General features: G+C 39.2%; 5 protein-coding genes across 8 annotated transcripts; 1 reads left to right on the plus strand and 4 right to left on the minus strand.

Annotated features, from left to right (window-relative positions):
- Window positions 1–487: 487 nt before the first annotated feature.
- Window positions 488–6,801, minus strand: Cpr47Ef (Cuticular protein 47Ef). 3 transcript variants are annotated; one of them, XM_030382101.2, is made up of 4 exons: window positions 6,436–6,801; window positions 2,068–2,689; window positions 1,390–1,998; window positions 488–1,191 (listed from the first exon to the last, which is right to left on the minus strand). In XM_030382101.2, the coding sequence occupies exons 1-4, from the start codon at window positions 6,448–6,450 to the stop codon at window positions 764–766; spliced, it is 1,674 nt and encodes a 557-aa protein (XP_030237961.1). In that variant the 5' UTR covers window positions 6,451–6,801; the 3' UTR covers window positions 488–763. The 3 variants fall into 3 exon arrangements, with proteins under 3 accessions (XP_030237961.1, XP_089117734.1, XP_030237956.1); XM_089261608.1 differs by having other exon boundaries at window positions 488–1,569; window positions 1,642–1,998; window positions 6,436–6,800; XM_030382096.2 differs by having other exon boundaries at window positions 488–1,998; window positions 6,436–6,799.
- A 3,205-nt stretch (window positions 6,802–10,006) lies between these two features.
- Window positions 10,007–11,358, minus strand: TpnC47D (Troponin C at 47D). 2 transcript variants are annotated; one of them, XM_018103209.3, is made up of 4 exons: window positions 11,214–11,358; window positions 10,968–11,142; window positions 10,465–10,716; window positions 10,007–10,146 (listed from the first exon to the last, which is right to left on the minus strand). In XM_018103209.3, the coding sequence occupies exons 1-4, from the start codon at window positions 11,223–11,225 to the stop codon at window positions 10,118–10,120; spliced, it is 468 nt and encodes a 155-aa protein (XP_017958698.1). In that variant the 5' UTR covers window positions 11,226–11,358; the 3' UTR covers window positions 10,007–10,117. The 2 variants fall into 2 exon arrangements, with proteins under 2 accessions (XP_017958698.1, XP_089117737.1); XM_089261611.1 differs by having other exon boundaries at window positions 11,220–11,341.
- Window positions 11,359–15,744: 4,386 nt separating this feature from the next.
- Cpr47Eg (Cuticular protein 47Eg) lies at window positions 15,745–16,345 on the minus strand. Its single transcript, XM_018103572.3, has 2 exons — window positions 16,212–16,345; window positions 15,745–16,143 (listed from the first exon to the last, which is right to left on the minus strand). The coding sequence occupies exons 1-2, from the start codon at window positions 16,221–16,223 to the stop codon at window positions 15,793–15,795; spliced, it is 363 nt and encodes a 120-aa protein (XP_017959061.1). The 5' UTR covers window positions 16,224–16,345; the 3' UTR covers window positions 15,745–15,792.
- Window positions 16,346–16,845: 500 nt separating this feature from the next.
- On the minus strand, window positions 16,846–18,483 carry LOC108654271 (trafficking protein particle complex subunit 2-like protein). Its single transcript, XM_018105448.3, has 5 exons — window positions 18,311–18,483; window positions 18,068–18,237; window positions 17,916–18,003; window positions 17,768–17,847; window positions 16,846–17,702 (listed from the first exon to the last, which is right to left on the minus strand). Exons 1-5 carry the CDS (start codon window positions 18,341–18,343, stop codon window positions 17,657–17,659), a joined length of 417 nt encoding a protein of 138 aa, XP_017960937.1. The 5' UTR covers window positions 18,344–18,483; the 3' UTR covers window positions 16,846–17,656.
- Window positions 18,484–18,687: 204 nt separating this feature from the next.
- Window positions 18,688–19,552, plus strand: Vhl (von Hippel-Lindau protein). The gene has a single exon (XM_018105441.3). The coding sequence runs from the start codon at window positions 18,817–18,819 to the stop codon at window positions 19,369–19,371; it is 555 nt and encodes a 184-aa protein (XP_017960930.1). The 5' UTR covers window positions 18,688–18,816; the 3' UTR covers window positions 19,372–19,552.
- Window positions 19,553–19,861: the final 309 nt, after the last annotated feature.

Below are 19,861 nucleotides of genomic sequence, written 5' to 3' on the forward strand. Positions count from 1 at the left end.
GAAGAATTTCTTCAAATTCGATCGAATATTTAAGAGGCAAGCGATATTTTTAGTGGACTAAGAACTTTTAGGCAATTTTTTCTATTTATTAACAGAGTTCCTTGTCTTTTCTATGTTAGTTAACATCATTATGTTAACAATAAGTGAATGAGTATCGTGCCATATCTAAAACGCCTTTTTATGATGTATCAATCATGTTATATGCAATGTTAACTAACAGAGCAGCCAACCCTTGAAGTAAACAATAATAATTGCATGTTAGCTCATTTATATTCAGCTGGTATTTAAGATGAAATTCATAGAGGGATCGACAATAACCACACAGAAAACCTTGAATATCAGTTTTGCAGAAACTTGTCTAGCTATAATTAATATACACAGAGTACGGAAAGTGAAAACTCTAGATAATCGAGACTTCAACAGGCGAACTGAATATGCAATTCTTTAATAATTCCTAGCCTAAGAGTATGCCATGGACTGCTTCAACTTTCTTAAGATTTTATTTTGCTCAAAAAAGCTTTTAATACTTGCAACTTTGTTTAACTAAAAACAATTGTTATTATTCAAAGTACATCTAAGTAATATCGTTTAATATAAATATAGCTTAGCTATATCGCTTATAACTAAGTCTTAATTTGGAAAGACAGGATTCTTTTGGAATGATTTTTTAGAAGCGAAACTCTTTTCTATGAGCTAAGTACTAAGAGTAATTAGCGGCAGAATGCGTTGCATTGAGGTTTCATTCGTCTTCATCTTTAGCGCTCTAATAGATGTAGCCGGTCTGTGGATCGAATTCGCCATTGCCACGACCGCCACCAGAAGCAGGAGGAATGTATTGCGCACCAGGTCCACCGGCACCGCCAGCACCACCTCGTCCGGCACCACCACCAAATCCTCCGGCACCACCTGCTCCACCAGCACCACCACCGAAGCCAGGAGCGCCTGCTCCTCCCGGCGCACCACCACGACCAGGGGCGCCTCCAGCTCCACCACGACCGCCAGCACCACCAAAACCTCCTGCGCCACCTGCTCCACCAGCACCACCTCCGTAGCCAGGAGCGCCACCTCCACCTGGTGCACCACCACGACCAGCGCCACCGCCAGCTCCACCAGCTCCGCCGGCACCACCGCCATATCCGGGTGCGCCACCTGCTCCACCACGACCAGCACCTCCAGCGCCACCAGCTCCACCTGCACCACCTGCGCCTCCACCGTAGCCTCCGCCACCAGCACCGCCTCCTGCACCTCCGCGACCGGCGCCGCCACCGAATCCACCAGCTCCACCACCGCCAGCGCCGCCTGCACCACCACCGAAGCCTCCAGCGCCACCAGCTCCGCCGCGACCGGCACCTCCTGCACCACCGAATCCACCAGCTCCACCTGCACCACCTGCGCCTCCACCGTAGCCTCCGGCTCCAGCGCCACCTCCAGCGCCACCTCCGCGACCAGCACCTCCGCCACCACCAGCTCCACCGCCGAAGCCGCCAGCTCCAGCACCGCCTGCACCACCTGCGCCTCCTCGGCCGGCACCTCCTCCAAAGCCTCCAGCACCACCGGCTCCACCAGCACCTCCGCCGAATCCGCCAGCTCCAGCAGCGCCTCCTCGTCCAGCGCCTCCACCACCACCTGCTCCACCAGCACCTCCACCAAATCCGCCAGCTCCAGCACCGCCTCCAGCACCTCCACGACCAGCGCCTCCACCACCACCAGCACCACCACCATAACCACCAGCTCCAGCACCACCGGCACCGCCTCCAAAGCCTCCACCGCCACCGGCTCCGCCAGCACCACCACCGAATCCGCCTGCTCCAGCACCGCCTCTACCGGCGCCTCCGCCACCACCAGCACCGCCGCCATATCCTCCAGCGCCTGCACCACCACCGGCTCCACCGTAAGACCCGGCACCACCTGCACCACCCCCACCATCTCCACCGCGTCCGCCGCCTCCTCCATAGCCACCAGCGCCAGCTCCTGCTCCGGCCCCAGCACCAGCACCACCTGTAGAGATTGATAATATAAATTAATGGAAACTTAACTCCACGATGGCCAACTAACTAGTAAGCTCACCTGCACCGCCACTGTAGCCACCACCAGGAAGCGGAGAAATGCCCTGAGCAGCCAAGGCCTTCGCAATGGCTTCAGGTATGGGCGGTGGAGTGGGCAGAGCTGCGCCAGAGGGCACAAAGCCGTTCTCATCAGCTGTGTAGGAGATCTCAACGAGCTCTCCTTCCGGATTGGTGTAGGTGTAGGAGCCCATTACCGAAGGAATCTCATTCGCAGAGCCCTTGTTCTTAACGGTGCCCTCCTCCTGAGCCTTGATGCCGTTGCCCGTCTCGTAGCTGAAGCGATAGTTGCCATCGCCATCGTTTTCGTTCACAAACGATAGAATGGGTATGGGTGGCCCGCCTGCTGGTGGTGCAGGTGCAGCTGGACGTGGCGCCGGAGCACCACCAATTGGTCTGCTCGGTCCACCACCCCCTGAGAAACCACCAAGTCCGTTATTAATGCCGCCCAGTCCATTGTTGCTACCGCCAAAGCCACCACCGCCGCCGCCACCACCACCACCACCTGGTCCCTGCAGACCCGCTCCAACACCACCACCCGCACTGGCTGCATTCGCTGGCGGTGGCAAGTATTTGTTATCCAGTCGCGCCGCCTGCGTCAGCGCCAGCAGCGTCGTCAACAGCGCCTGCAACAGAGATGAGAGATGGAAGATTAAACACAGCCAGCCAACTGACATTACTAATTTATGCGGCTCAGTGGTGCGGCGAACAGTTCAGCGGTGCATAGCACATGGCAAGCTCTCAGTGGAGCGTCTGACAGCCGCATAACCCATATGCCATCGTGATGCACGTTTTACCCAAAGGGCGGAGCGACGTGGCTGCCCCACAAGCCAGCCAGCCAGCCAGCCAGATGTGTAAGAAGATTTACACAAAAGTCAAATGTCTGGCTCTTAAGAAGCAATAAAAGTTGATTACTAGGGGATACCCATTGGGCTCGGCTGCTGTTTACAGGGTAACTGACAGATGGGCACATGTATTTAGAACATCATTACTTATGCCTAAACAGTTCATAGACATGCAAGCTTGTAGTTAAAGAGTTAAGTATGGAGCCTACAATGCACTTTAGCCTACGACTAACTTCACGTTAAGTAGTAGTGATAAGGAAACCTAAACTATATTTAAATTTAGCAATAGGCCCCATCTCTTACACTTAAGGTGCATGACTTAAAATGAACCTAAGCTTCAGGATAGCTTCGTGACGAGCATACATCTAAGAAGCATTTCAGTATAATCTGCAAATTATATTCAACTATCAAACAAAACCATGATACCCTCATTTTCAATGGACTCAGGATACTATTAGCAGACTGTCTATTAGCAGACAACTCTATTTAAAATAGTCTACTCAACGCAAGTCTCATGATAACTTAGTGTTAAACATGCAGACTAGCAAATGTACTTTTAATGTCAAAACGCAACTACGGAGAGACACGCTCGGCGTTGAACCGCATGAATCACACGATTCATAAATTGTTTGCCGACATGCAAAACATGGCAGATGACAGGCAGAGCTACCTGATAGACGGTGCTTGTTTATGAATGAAATATTTAGTAAGAAAAAATTTAAAAAAAATCCATTAACATATCAAAAAAAAAAAAATTTTTTTTAGCTAACAAATTCATGAAGTCAAAAGTTTTACAATGCGCTCACGTTTTGTCTCAGTTGCTATTAAAACATTTATCGCTGCTCTTCAGACTAAAGACAACTACTTAAACAATCGACAAAGGCATCAAAGCCAAATGTAACGAAGAAGAAGAAGAAGAAGAGGGGAAAATATTATGTATGGGAAAGGCTGAACGAACTCTGATATTTGCTGCAACAGTTACAGTTGCAGTTGCAGTTGCAATTGCCGCAGCGTGTGAACCATTGAGAAGAAGCAATAGCAGAAGGTTAAGCAAGCATCTCCAGCAAGTAGCAAGTGGCAAGTGGCAAGCGGCATGTGGCAAGTGGCAGAGCTGCTGCCTTAGTCAAGTGTCAAGTTGAAGTTTAAAGTGCTTAGCTTTAATTGGCTGCGAGAGACAAGAAGAAGAAGAAGAACTCTATGGGCGACTCTGTATAGACAGCCTCAATCAAATCAATATATTTGAAATATTGAGTAAACTGATATATTTGACATTTAGCTGGACACAGTTGGGCACAGTTGCTGTGGGGCATGCCTCTGCCTCGGCTGCCTCGAGAGCTCTCCAGCTCGACCAGTTCGTGACTAACTGTGCAGCATCAGCCCATCCTCGTCCTCTGCCCAAGTTTTTGCCTCGCTTATAATTGAAGCCAATTGCAAATTGTGTGCTAATTGGGTCAACTCTGTATAAATCTTAGCCAAGTTGATCTGCTTTTCTAAAATACCAAAAAAAGGGGGCGGGGGCGTGCACGAAGATGTCGTTGCTGCTGTTGCTGTAGCTGTGGATGTTGCTGCTCATGCTAATAATGTTGCTGCTGTTGCTGTTGCTGCTGTTGCTGCTGATGATGCTGCTGTTGCTGTTGCTGTTGTGCTGTTACTTCTACGGCTGTTAATATAGACGTCGATGATGCTTGTCTTATAGTTTCTAATAATGCTGCTGCAGTTATTGCAACTGCTGTTGTTGTTGTTGCTATTGCTACAAATGTTGCTGCTGGAGCTGCTGCTACTGGAACTACTCTTGTCGTTGTTGAATGCTGATGTTGATGTTGCTGTTAATATTGCTGTTGTTATTGTGAATGATATTGCTGTTGCTGATGATGTGTCAGAATCTGTTGCTGATGATTTGTACTGGCGAATGTTGCTGCTCCTGGTGCTGCGTGTGCTGCTGTTGCTGTTGATGTTGCTCATATTGCTGTTACTGATGTTGCTGCTGGTGCTGATTTTGCTCGATATTGCTGTTTCTGTTATACTTCTGTTAGTTGTTGCTGTTGCTGATTCTGTTGTCTCTGCTGCTGTAGTTGCTACTTCTGTTGCTGCTGCTACAGTTGCTACTGCTGCAGTTGCTGCTGCTTCTGCCTCTTGCCCAACTTTGCGTGCTGATTTTTCATCAATGAATCAAGCAAATGCTGATCTCAGCTCTGTGATTTTTTAATGGGCTTTTAATTTATGCGTTTTGTCTTAGATCTTTGGGCGCTGTTGCAGCTGCTGGTTGCAGTTAAGGTTGTTGCAGCAACTTCGTTTGGCTTTTGTCTTTCGCGTTGCGTGTGCCGCAAAGAACGGCATTTGCGCCCAATTGAGCAACGTATTGAAGACTTGAAGACTATTTGACTGTTGCAATCACTGAGAATTTGATGCGGGTGGCAAAAAGTTCGCATACAACGCGAAATGATTTTGCAGTGGAAAAATATTCCGAAATTAAATCCATGAACCGCCTCACAGAAGCTGAGCTTGGATATAGTGAAACAAAATCTAACTGAACGTTATATCTATGAATATATTTATATGAACATATATTTGTCTATTAATTCAAGTTCTAATTCTTCTTATTTTTTTAATTTTAAAGAAATTACCGTTACCACATAAACACAAAATATAATATATATATATATATATATATATTAATCTTAATAATGGCATTCACTTCTGTTTACATTTATCTTCATCTGTTATCTAAATCTCTTATTGAGTGCCACCTAGCTTCTCAGCTAAGAAGAAGAAGCGAGCATCCCTAATCCAGGTTTATTCGGACCTCAATTAATTATTATGAACTTAACATAAAGTATGTATACATTTTTACAAATTAATGTACTTAAAATTGTTTTTATGACTAACAAAAATTTTATTAGATTCCATTTATTTTTAACGACTACTTTTATTATTATTTTTGTATAATTTCATAGAATTTTTAATTATGATTTTTAATTTGATTAATATCATTATCTATATGCCTCTTACATATTGCTTGAAGAATGTTTGTGGAAGTCGAAGTCGAAGTTAATTAGCCAGCTGTGCTCATGATGTAATTTACGAACAGAATAAACATGTTTAGCGTAACCTGTCAATCTTAACCAAATGCTCTGTGTAAGCAAAGCTAGAAGGGGTATATTAGTTTTGTATGCATTCTTTAATCTCCTCTAATAAGGATAATTTATCTGTAATATATAAATTTTTTTAAATATAGAAATGTCTAATCAAAAATCTATAGACATATACATCTACTTCCCAACCGTATGCTTATAAAGGCTTAGTCGTGTAAAGGAGTAGTCGCGTATACCCTATTGTCATATTTCTACTATATTTCTACTAGTTGAATACAATTACAATTCATGGAAGATTCGTTTAATATGACTAAGATTTAATATGAAACGAATTATGAGAGAATACATATATAATTTATATAATGTACTTTTATATTATTTTTATTTATTTTATTCATTTTATTTTATTTATTATTCCCTTTCCTACAAACTCACCAAGTTCAGCTGCATTTTTTTGCTTCAGCAACAGTAAAACAAAAATTATTAATTCGTATCCTTCGGGTATTGCACAACACTGGAACACACAAGCGCTCGCACGCACACATACACGCGCACAAATACTAATCACAAATTGTGTAGCATCCAAATATGGAGAATCCTTCAAAGTCTATTTATAACTGTCGCGAATCGCTGTGTCGTTGTGGCCTCGTCTATTGTCACGGAACTTGTGCGCCGATTCGAGTGCAGGTTCTTCGGCTTTTATACAAATGCAGCACGAGATCGTTTGGGGCGCCAAATGCAATCGAATGGAATGGAATGGAATGAACGAAAAAAGCTAAAGCTGAAGCTGAGGCTGAGGCTGAGGCAGAGTCTGAGGCTGTGCCTGAGCGGAGATTTTGATACTTTATGGCATTTATTGCAAGCGTATATATATGTGTGTGTATGCATGTGTATGTGTTGTGCCGCACAGCTGGCAAAAACAATTGCATGCCAAAAGGGAGACAGACACGACAGCAAAGTCTCCGGCTGTGGCCATTGTGTTGGCGTTTGCTCAATGTAGCAGCAAAAACAACAACAGCAGCAACAGCAGCAGCTACAAGCTCTCCACTCTGCTCAGTCTCCACTATCAAGAATAGCATTAGCTGCTGCTCTCTCTCTCGCTCTCCCTCACTCCTCACGCCTTTACAGTTAGGGCGCTCTCACCACTATCAACAACAAGAATAGCATTAACTAGCGCTCTCTCCTGCTCTCCACTCTCCGCACTCGTCACTATCCTCTACAAGAATGGCTCTCTCCCACACACCCGCTGCGCTCTTCACTCTTGAGCGCATCTTTAATTTAGTCAGTTGCAATTGGCAGTTGCCCAGCTAACAGTTGTTAAGTGTTTGCGCTCATAAATTGAAGCCCAATCGAAGCTGAACGCTTCGCCGCGCGCGCTCTCCCGCTCTCTTTCTCTCTCCCATCCCATTTTCAGTTATCCCATTCCAAATGCATCCCATTTAAAACGTTTGCACGTTTTCAACAGCAACAACAACAACCTTAGCAACAGCAACAGCATCATTTCATTGCATTTGAGCAACTTTGCAGCTTCATTATGAAACGGATGTCAATAAATCTACACGCTGACCCTTTGAGGCGTTGAAATTCTGTTTAGAAATTTAAGAAAATATATGTATATATGTATATTGAGCAATTATTTCGTCTGACCTTTTGTAAAACGCGCTGGTCATAAATATCATTAATATCGACAGCAACACCCAAATGTAGCCTGCGGCCAGCCGACAAAATTGCCAAATTATATTGACCCCAACAACAGCAGCAGCAACAACAACTAGTTGCAACAACAGCAACAACTAGTTACAACAGCAACAGCAATAGCTCAAAGGGCAGTTGCTCGCGAAATTTTGCTAAAGTTTTTGGCCACAATATTGTCATTTGGCTTCATCTGTGGCCAAGTGGGATGTGAGAGTGTTTCTAAAGGGGAGTGCTTGAGACAAAGATACCCTAAGCTGAGAGAAAAGAGATAGATCTAGTAAATAACGAAAACCAATGTTGGAATAATTGAACTGTTACTACTAAGTTTAAAGAAGAACTCTTTTACTTCTTGTATAAATAGGACTTAGTCTAACTACTCTCTGCTGACATTTCATATAAATACAGAGCATTTTAGCATGCAAGCCACATTCATATACATGTATAGTCATGATATATTTGTGTATACCTATAACTGAGCGTAACCAACTTAGGGAATGCACATTGACATTTGAAGAATCGTTATTTGTTGTTGCTATAGTAGTTGTTGTTGTTGCTGTTTGTTGTGATTTAGAAAGGCTGGCAAACTTGGCAGCCGAGCAACAATTGAAGACGAGCATTTGCCACATGTTGTCAACATCTTCAATATATATATTTTCCTTTGTCGTTTTGTGCAACATTTGTCATATGGCAACACAGAATCTACCCTGTAATTCCAAGTGACGCATGGGGTAGATGAATTGCATGTCTAATATATAGTTATGAGATATATTTTACCTTGCATAACTGATAATAATATGTAACATATGAGAAGCTGTTATACTCTGTAATCATACTACAAATCAGGCATATCAACCATATATATGATTTATAGTTAGCATATGCTGTAGGTGTATCGACAATGTATATATCACTGGATCGTGCAATACCCTGTAATTTCACAGGGCATCTATTCGCCCAGTATACCCCATATGTTCTTTCATTCTGTGCCCATTCACGCCCAAGCAATGCAACAAGCTGCATCCAAAGTGCATTTTGGCCAATTTATTTGTTCTGGCTGCAATTCAATTATTGAGCCAACAAACTGTGAGACACACGAGAGCAAAAAGACAAAAGAAGTTGAATCAGCTAATAGACGAATATCAAATACACTTACAACTTGTAAAGAAACACACTTAGAATGGAGTAAAGAAACAAAACAAGATATGCACCCAAAATTTCGATACTTTAACAATTATATAGGCTAGAGCCTAGTTTTTCAACTAGACCAAGCGACTCGCAGTAAGAGTATTCAGCTTTGGCCAACAAATGTCTTTCAGCCCGTTGCAGCATTCAGTAACCCACGAAGAAGGTCAGCCAAGTGGCAAAGGAATTTGCACGCAGTTGGAGACAATGCGTATACGTGATATATGCTGCCTGGCTAGCTGGCTGGCTGGCTGGCTGGCTGGCTGGGCGTGCAGATGTTAATCATACGCCACGTTGGCCTTGCCAAATTAACACCGAATTAGCACACAAATGAGTTAATGCATATCTGATCAATGAGAGCTCAAAGCTGTTTTCATAATCATTTGTTTGCGGACCTTAATTGACCCGCGTGAGTCATGCAATTTCGATGAGTGAGGCAAGTGGCAAGCCGCCGCCTCTGCCGCTGCCTATAGACCTGCCTAGCCCCTCTCTCTGCCTCCATCTCTATCACTATATGTACATCTGCCTCTATCTCTGCCTTAGTCTGGGTTTTCCGTTAGCTTAAATAGTTCCTGTTTGAGAATTGATTAGTTTTAATGCAATTATTAGAACTCATCGCGAGTTGTGCAATGCTTGGCTTAAACGTAAAGCAGTTCAGCTCTGAGCTTGTGAGATTGGCTGGCTTTGCACGGCCTCAAACAAATGTACTTTCAATTCGAGTTCTCTAAAGATTTGTTTATTTTATTTCACTTATAACTAACTAAATTGAGTTTCTATCTATAGCCTAAGCAATTTTAAAAAATAATTTTAGTATACATGTTAGTGTTCAATCAATGAAGCACTCAATCAATAGCAAAAGTCTTACTTGAGCCGCGGTGTCTATATATATGTATATAACTCAGTTTGAGTTCTGACTCCATAGTTTCTAAAAATTGCATCGTATTAACTTATCAAAGCAATACTTCAATCAATCAATCGTGCTAACATGATAATCATAAAGAATTTCCTCTACTTGATTTATGGCTAAATTTAAAAGTGTAACCTTAAAACTTAATAGCTTTAAATATATAAGACCTTTAGATCTGTTCTTAGATCAGTCAATCAATCACCAACAATAGATTTATACATATTTGGTTGTGTGTGTGTGTGTATGAATGTATTTTATTTTAGACTCTTGTGCATTCGGTTAGGTAAAAATGTAGAAATGTTGATTTGTTGCTAGCGCGCAAAGCTGTTTGGCTTACTCGCCCGTCATCATTTCCATGAATTCTGTAAAAGAGAAGAGGAAGAGATACATTAGAATCTGAAATGTATATTGTACATACATAGAGATATAAAATTACAGCCATGGATATAGACGACCAAATAGCTGAGTACAGAAATAGACAAGGGCAACCGAACAATAGAGACAGAAAGACAGAGAGAGAGAGAGAGAGCGAGAGATAGGAGCGGAGATGGAGGCATGGAGAGGAAGTAGACAAATGGTGTCGCCATGGCCGTCATTTGTATCTGGCATTTGGCCAAGTGTATTTCTTTTGTTAATATTTTGACAGCTGCTGCATAGCTGCTAATTGTTGGAAATCTTACCATCAAAGTCCACGGTGCCGGAGCCATCAGAATCGATTTCCTCAATCATAATGTCCAATTCCTCATCTGTCAGCTGATCGTCCAGCTCGCGCAGAATCTCGCGCAGGCAGGAGGTGGGAATATAGCCATTGCCTTGCTTATCGTACAAACGGAAGGCCTCACGGAGCTCCTTCTGCATGGCCTCGTCATCCTCCTCCACAATGAATTTGGCTGCCAGCTGCACGAATTCCTCGAATTCCAGGCGGCCCGATTCTAAAGGGGAATAGAAATATAAATAAATATATCAAAAAGAAGAAGATGATCAAGATATCGCTATGATGAACTGTAGAGAGAACCCAAATATTATCCCAATTTTCAATAGTATAAATTTTGGTATAGGACACTCAAAGTTCCAGAACGCAACCAAACTCAGAGATCATCAGCAATTGAATATACCCTTCTCACCCCTTTGAGCGAGTATAATGAGGCAAATTGAAAGTAAATCGTAGTTAATCTTCACTTACTGTCCTCATCGACCTCATCGATCAGCTCCTCGAGAATCTTCTTGTCGAAGGGCTGGCCCATGAGACGCAGGATATCGGCAACCATTTCGGTGGGTATGCTGCCAGTCTTTTGATGATCGAAGCTGTTGAAGGCCTTCTGCAGCACGGCAATCTGCTCAGGTGTAAGATCATCATCCTGCAAATCGAAATACACACACACACAATCAGAATGTGCCCTTCAAATTATTGGAATAATCTCAAACGCACAATCACATCCATGTTTATTTATTTAGTTTTTGATGCTCTGCTTTGTTCTTCACCCGACGGATCAACGCTAAAGACTGTGCGCCCAACTGAATTAGTTCCTTATTTCTTGATATGCTTAAAAGCACACACAGCCATCCACCCACACACACACGCATACGCACACACACAAAAACACGTCACTGAATGCTGCATTCCAAAAGTAACAAGCTAATTTATGGTTTTCAACAGTATTTCGAAAATAAGAGCACAACAAGAATAATCGCAATACACACACTCAACACACACCCACATAAGTATATGTGTGTGTGCGTGTGTGTATACATTTAAAAATTTTGAAAAACACTGTAAAATCATCGAGCATTTGGCCATGTTTACTGTGCTGCTGGCCAGGCCGGCACACCGCAAGAACAATTTGGATTTATTTTTTGTTTTTCCATTTGTTTTGTAGTGGTTTGCTAAGCTTAACGTGGAGCACAACGATTATATTTAAACAACACTGCAAGAAAAGTGTTGGCAATACGCGTTCAACTTCAAATGCTGAAACAGAACAATAAGAAAATAATTATTATATTGTTATTATGAAAACTAAAAAAAGGACAAAACTGTTCTTGGATAAGGACCGAGAAGATCAAAGTGGAAATGAGCAGCACTGGAGGCAATTTATCTACATCTTACAGTTTGCAGCTAACAAAAATAAATTTCCTTACTTTCACAAAAAATCCCTTGCCTTTTCATGGGCAGCACTTGAGCTCGTATTGAGCTTCAGGAGTATGCAACAAAATTGGCAGCACTTTTTATTGCTAGTTAGATTAGTTAAGTTACTTAATTAGGCACAGCCTATCAAAGTTTAATTTAATGAAAAATTAAATTAAAAGTAAATTATCTTAATAATATAACGTGAACAGTTAATTTTTAAATGAAATGAATCAAAATGAATATTTTAATAATAATTAAATATTAATAGAAACCTTATAGAAGTAGCTTCTTAATCGAAATGTCATATCGAATTGTGTAGCAGTGTATTATTATAACGGCACGCGATAATTATTGAATTAGATTCCCAATTGCCATTCCACACTGTGATTTACTTTGCGAATCAATCAGCGAGAGGAACATACACTCACACACACACAAACAAGCTTTGTAAAACATGATAATTTTATCATATAATCAAATAGCTGAATGAATTAATTAATTGGTTTCACACATATAATAGGCCAGCATGCAAGAGTCGTCTAGATGAACTACAAAATACCCTGGAAAATGCATGCAGGCAGAAATATAGAGAGGAAAAGAGAGAGAGAGAGAGAGAGAGAGAGATCCTTAAAAATAATAAAAATATATACCATATACATAGATGTATACAGTATACATTGCCACGATTTGATACCCTTATCTTATTCTAATAGACCCCATTTACCCACTAGCAATAATTTCAGAAAAATCAACAAAATCCATAGAATGACGCCCACACATGCACACGCAGAGGAAGCGAAAAATTTTATAAGCGATTCGAAAATTCTTTAAATTTAAAATTAAATTTTTAGCTTTTCTAAACGGCAGTAATAATTAATGCCTGCTTTTTTTTTCATTTCTATTTTACGGCAATAATAAATGGAACTTAATTGATTTATATTTACCATTAGGATATTGTATATCTGTTTGTCCCCTATATTCATATCTATATAAATATTTTGTTTGAATTATGATTTAGTATCTGGGGAAAAAGAGACAATTTTGACGTCATATATGACATATTGGTCATTTGTTTTGATTTGTTGCGAATGCTCTCACTAAAATATTGCCCTCATAATTTAGTCACAGAAGAATATGAAGTGATGTGGTCGACAGCTGTTCCGTTAATTAGCTGCTGGACTACTACTATAAAGAAAATAACATTATAATTGATTCTTATTAAGGTAATTCTTTTCCGTAATCTTGGACTATTTTTCAGTATTACATATATATATTACATACATATATTCATTGTGTATATCTAGCCAAAATCTATATATGCCAAATATTGACGTGTTATTTGTTATATGTTATATCTAGTTTCTGAAATTTTATTATTATTATTAATTACCACAGTATAATAATCATTTGTATTATCAATATGTTTACTGATTATCACTTCAATTTATATTATAACAACATTTGTAAATATTTATTTCTCATTTCATTGCCTTGCTCGCATGTTAATGTCCGCCATGGTCAATTCATATAAATCATTTCACAGCTGATGTACTTTGATGACCGAGCTCTGAATGATCGACAGCCTCGACATCTGACGCTGGCGCTGCGGCTGGCGTCTGAGTTGACGTTTTGGCAGCTCTCTTAGCAATATGTTGGAAAATTAGTATTCGCTTACACTCCGTCAATAGGTTTTCAGTTGTTTGAGTTGCTGATGCGATTAGCTGCTACGTGCTTTGGAAAACAAGATCAGGCCAAACCAGACTAGGTCCGACCACCAAACAAGCCTGCCTCCACTGCCTGCACTGAGTAAAAGTTGTTGTTGTTTTGACATTTGACGATGTCGAACTTCAGCTTTGACGTTAATAATGTTGCCTTGATCATCGCCTAAGATCACTTTTACAGACGCGCCAGCGCTTCAGCTTTTGGCCAGATAATTGATGTTGGCTTTAGTTGCCAGCAGCAGCATTCACTTTGCACTGGTGGCAAAATGCTAAGTGATCTATCTGCAGCAATCTACAGTTAGCATAGTATTTTGCTCCGGTGTCTAGCCAGTCTGTCACTATATCGGCTAGTGTGTTTCCCAATCTGTTCCTCCACTGTAAACAGTTTCAGGTCTCTATGCACAGTAGAGCCGCGCACATACCATGGGCAGTTTGTGATTTGACGCAAAACTCGATTTTGCAGGACCCATATGCGTCTATAGTTCAATTTAGCGCAAATTCCCCTATCGCGAATTCAAGATTTCTTTAAATTTACAATGCTGCCCTCTAGAGTATGCAATGGAAATGAACTTTTCGACATCTCATCACAAAAGTATGCAACAGTTTTATAGCAAATTTCTGTAGGTACTCCCGCTGCCCTCGGGAATATGCAAGAAAAACACATTTTTGACATTACAGCACAAAGTTATGCAACCGTTTTATAGCAAATTTCTGTAGCTACTCCCGCTGCCCTCGGAAATATGCAATAAAAACACATTTTTGACATTCCAGCATAAAATTATGCTACATATTTTATTATCATTCAGTTGGTTGTGAACTTTGCTAATTTTCATTGCATTTAGCAAAGTTCACAACCAACAGATAAAAATGTTGCATAATTTTGTGCTGTAATGTCAAAAATGTGTTTTTCTTGCATACTCCCGAGGGCAGCGGGAGTAGCTACAAAAATTTGCTATAAAACTGTTGCATACTTTTGTGCTGAGATATCGAAAAGTGCATTTCCATTGCATACTCTAGAGGGCAGCACTGTAAATTTAAAGAAATCTTTTTTTTTTTACTACGAGCACCTAAACATTTTTTAATGTTAGCTGCACTGCTAGCTATTCTACCGACAATTTTTCTTTAAAATAATTGTTTTAGGTGACTTTGAGTGCACTGTTAGTTAACAGTGGGTGGATATAGTAATGTAAGTTAACTTTAAGTTAACATAATAATGTTGGTCATGTTAGTAGTTTGTTAACATAATAATGTACGTTAACATATACCATTGACATCATTAATTAATGTTTCTAAGATATGTTAGTTAACATTAGTAGTTAACATATTTCTGTTTATTGGCATATGAAGTATTGTTAATAAATACGTTATATTTATTAGCGGTTTTTTCGCCAACAGATTGCCAAAGCTTGCTACTCAAAAAGCCTATATTTTTATAGAACTAAAAATAAAACGTATGAAATAATTTAACAAAATAAATATGATTACAAAGCGGAAATAGCTTGCAATTTTTTTCTCAAATTTGTTTAATCTTATACTAAATTCTTTTTTATTACATATTTTATTACATTTAAACGAAAATAACCCATTTTCTTTAAAGAAATGGAAATAATCAAATAAGTGTTTGAATTATCTACATAATGTAGTTTACTACATTTTCTATATTCTACAGCTAAGCTGACCTATAAAAATATGAAAAGGTCAAGTTCACGAACGAAAACGAAAATCTCATTAATCGTAATTTGAAACTAATTTGCATGGCAACGCATTCATTTTTGTTAAACTTGTTTTCCTTACTCTTTTTGAGAGTCTACGTCGCTGGCAACAAAATCAGATGCAATCACGGAAAAGAAATATGTATGTATTAGAATATATTAAAACATGCACAAAATTTATGTGCATTATCATATTGCTTGGGGAGACAGCAAAAACATAAGGAGATATTAAAGCTGAAATTATAACAGAGTAAGAAAATATTTATATTTTATAGTAGTGAGAATCTGTTCCAGTAGTGGAAATATCAGTAATTGGAATAGAGGTATTATTTGTTGTGCTTAGTGGAAAACGTTTTCAGATCCTGCTTTCCTTACGTTAACAAAAGAAAACGATTCAGTATATTTTCGTTCAATAATATCAATATTCATTTATTAACAAAACAGAAAAACTTAGTTCTGATTTTCAGGGATCGGATGGGCCTTGATATAATCAATGGCCCTCTGGATTGCCTCTGGGATTGGAGGTGGGGTTGGCAGTGGGGGATAAGCGTCAACAGGCCTGTAGCCATTTTCGTCGGCGACGTATTGAACGTAAACTTTCTCACCCTCGGGAGAGACATGGCTATTTTGTCCAGTAACCTTCCAGTTTGGACCATCCAGAATACCCTTTTGTTCTGATTCAATCGAGTTCGAGAGTTTAAATGCAGTTTCGAAGCTTTCGATGTCGAGCTTTCTTGCGTCAGAAAGGACATCAGCACTTTCATTGGCGCAGGCCACAGCCAACAGGCAGGCGAAAGCGATCTGAAGAAAGAGAACATAATAATTTATATATGATATGAATGAATGATATATTAATAAGCAGCACTTACTAAGAACTTCATGTTGTTTCCTGGGAGACTCGAGAAGAGTAACTGATATCAGATCGCTGACTGTTAACGCCTTTTATACACATTTTCGTCCGTTAGATTATGTAAATAAGTCTGTGCAATAGACAAAAACTTATCATTAGATCTACTCCTCTCAACTTGACTCTTTTGATTTTCAAATAAAAACTAGTTTTCGGCATTTTGAAGAAGCGGAAATCGAATTAAATATATCATATATACTAACTGTCAACTAACCAAAGTATATATGAATCTCATAACTATTGATGTTTTTTTAATGATATTTTTAAGATAATTAGGTATTTTCTTCTTAATTAAGAACGCGTTATAGACATACATATATATTAACTTTTGATGAGAAGAAGCACGGCCGACTCCTTTAGGTATTTATATCGTTATTACTTATCGTTCGGGTTTTCGATTTTCAGGCTTTTTGCACTTTTTTTTTAATAATTGCATGCACAACCTCGTACCGAATATAATGTTCTCTATTCTGTCTAGAGGGTATTTTCTAGTCGTACACTCCTGACTGATGATCTTTTTCGCTGCTATCAGTTTCGTTTGACAGTCATCAATTATTAATTTTTCTATTGTACAAAACTAAATAAATAAAATTCAGTTACTGTGTGCCCAGTATGTTTATATTTTATTTAATCTTAACACCAAAACATTTAATTTGAATTTAATTTGATGTTTTCGGCATCATCTCACGTGAATAACAGGTTTATATAACGTGCTATACCGACTGTGTCAGCTTAAATATATTCCTTAAATAAACCTCATTAAGCATGAATTAAAATTTACATTTTCTACAAAATCAATTTTTTTTTTTTTTTTTAAATTTTGAAAATGACCTTGTAAGTATTTATTTTTATGATTTATACACATATATGCATTAATTAATAATACAAATATCGATTCTCTCTGCTTAAAAGCTGTTATTAAAATCAGCTTTAATTGCTCTATTAGATCTGAATTAAGCATAGGAATAATGGAAATGTTTATAAATATGGAATTATGTTATATGTTGTGTGGTCAAACTGTTTATTGAATGAATTTTGATAGATATAGACAGCTTTACTAGAATAAAATAGTTGAAGTTATAAGACGAATTGTGTATATATAATATACAGCATAATATTGTCCTCTCCAGGCGCCTATAATTTATTTATTTACATTCAATGCTTCTCCGCTTATATCCAATCAACTTTTTTGTTGTTGACTTCACTTTCAATCCTTTGCAGTAGCTCCGAATGGGTTTGTTTGTATATTATTTACTTTCGGAAGTACAATTTTCCTTCCCTATTTTTCCTTTCCTCTGCTGTTGAATACAAAGTTTCTTTATTTCATTCTCCTCTTTGCTTTAAACGATGTCCACTCTTATCCTATCACTGCTTTCCTCATTTCCAATCCTCTCTTCTTTTACAGCATTATACATTGCCACTCATTAGTTTCTGCACTGCTCGATCAAATTTTCTGTAAAAGAGAATATATTAATTTTATATATATTTACATATTTAACTTTTTAATTTATTGCATACTTAAAAGTCAATTGCTCGCCCGGAATGTAAAAAGGATTGCACACAGCATCCGTGTAAAGCATGTGCAAATTACGAAATATCTGCAAGACAGGCAAACAATTACTATAGCTAAGATCAACTATACTCACTAAGAAACCCTTGCACATACCGCGCGCACCTCGTTCTCTCTCATTGCAATGTTGCTGGAGTCAATGACCACAATAAACTTGATTTTGGAGTTGGTAACAAAGCCATAACTAAAACAATAAAAATGGTAGCTCTTTAACGGAATTGAGTTTTGTTGTACCCATCAGCTATTACATCTTATGGTTCTCTGTTGAAAAAAGTTGGCCCAAATAGAGTTCCTTGGACTCGGGAGCTCCTTTGCCAATTACACATTTCTCCTCTACAACGTCAAGTGCCGCATGAACATGATATTGCAGATCCAGCTCACGCTCCACATCCGATGTGGCCAAGTACAGCGGAGCATTCTAAATGTATAATATTTAATAGAGATATAACAGAATACATATTATTATTTAGTTGCTATTAAGCACAACTTACGTCTTTGCCAATTACAGCAATACAAAATGCCATTGTGAAAAATTTTGTTTGTATTTTATTTACGTTCCACGAACAGCTGTTAGAAATCAGTTGTTGAAGGTGTGTGTGAAATACAATGCGTTCTGTTGGAATGGCAATTAGATAAGAAGATACACAAAAACATGTTTACGAACTAGGCAAATTGCAAGGAAAATAAAAACTAATGTAAGATTGAACTATTTTTTCAAATAAGTATGTATAATCGACTCTACACAAGATTCAACTGCACACACACACACACACGCACACAGACTATTAGTACCAAGTATTGTATGCACACTGCTAGCAGTCTACGTGCAGTTTGTCAACAAACAGTCGAAGCTGCCAACTTGTTAAAATCTAATGAAATTAGCGAAAGTGCATTGTGAATGGTAATTTTAGAAGAAGACACATAAAAACACTTGTACGCTTTAAAGAAATTGAATATTTTTTACAAACGTTAAAGCATATGATAAAAACTGTCCAAGATGACACTGCAGGTGGCACGGAACAATGGGGAATGGGGTGAACTATTTAATGTACCGCCGCAGGAAGAAGTCGAGGTATACGTGCTTTTTGTGAACACAACAAATCGAACTCTCGATTTATATTGGGCAAGTGATCCGAACACCCAGAACATACAACTAACACTAAAGCCGAATCAGGGCGTGCCTGTAAATACATATAATACACACATATGGTTCTTTTGTGACTATTACACCGGCGAGCGTATGCATGTGCGATCGAAGCGGTTATTTTATCCCATACGCATACGAGTGCCAAGGAATCCCCAACAGCCGGATGAACTATGTGATGCACGCAGCCAGGTGCTCATCCATTTTCCAATGCGTACTCTGAAGGAGAATTGCTTATGGCTAATTGTACGATGGCTTAAGCGTACATGCAATACACCAGAACTTCTCATTAATAACTATTTAATACCCACGACACTAAAGCAACAGTTGCTACTCTTGCTAAGGACTATCAATACCTATTGCAGACAGGCGCATCAGAGAAGACTGCGTATGATAAATCGAAGATAAAGGATTCCTCGCATATATACGGATACAATTATGTTAAGATTCTATATTAAGTAGTGCAGTGGGTAGCAAAAGCCATACTGGCTTTTTAAACAAATAGTTTATGAAAATTGTGTATTTTGATAAAGAGGTGTTTGATATAAGACCTATAAATATATGTATATACTTTCTTGCGGTACTGTATAAACTCATTGGCCACCAGACGATTCTGTTTCAAAAATATAGACAAATGGTTATTTAAAATGAATTAAATTAACTTCTTTTTTAAAATTCATCATTATTATTGAAGGAAGGGTATTTTAAGAATCTTGGGTATATTCCGCCAACCTCACTGGGTCGTCCAATAATCAAGCAAGACTTCCAAAAGAGGTTTTCCATAATTTATCTGTGTACATACATACAAAATATAATTATAATATAGTCATACCTTTATATCATTCATACGCATAGCTTTCTTTACCCCCGGTCGGCTTTGCTCCTCTTTCTTTGACAT

The sequence above is a fragment of the Drosophila navojoa genome, chromosome 5, assembly GCF_054131105.1.
Source record: "Drosophila navojoa isolate 15081-1374.11 chromosome 5, UAZ_NAV_1.0, whole genome shotgun sequence".
NCBI lineage: Eukaryota > Metazoa > Arthropoda > Insecta > Diptera > Drosophilidae > Drosophila > Drosophila navojoa.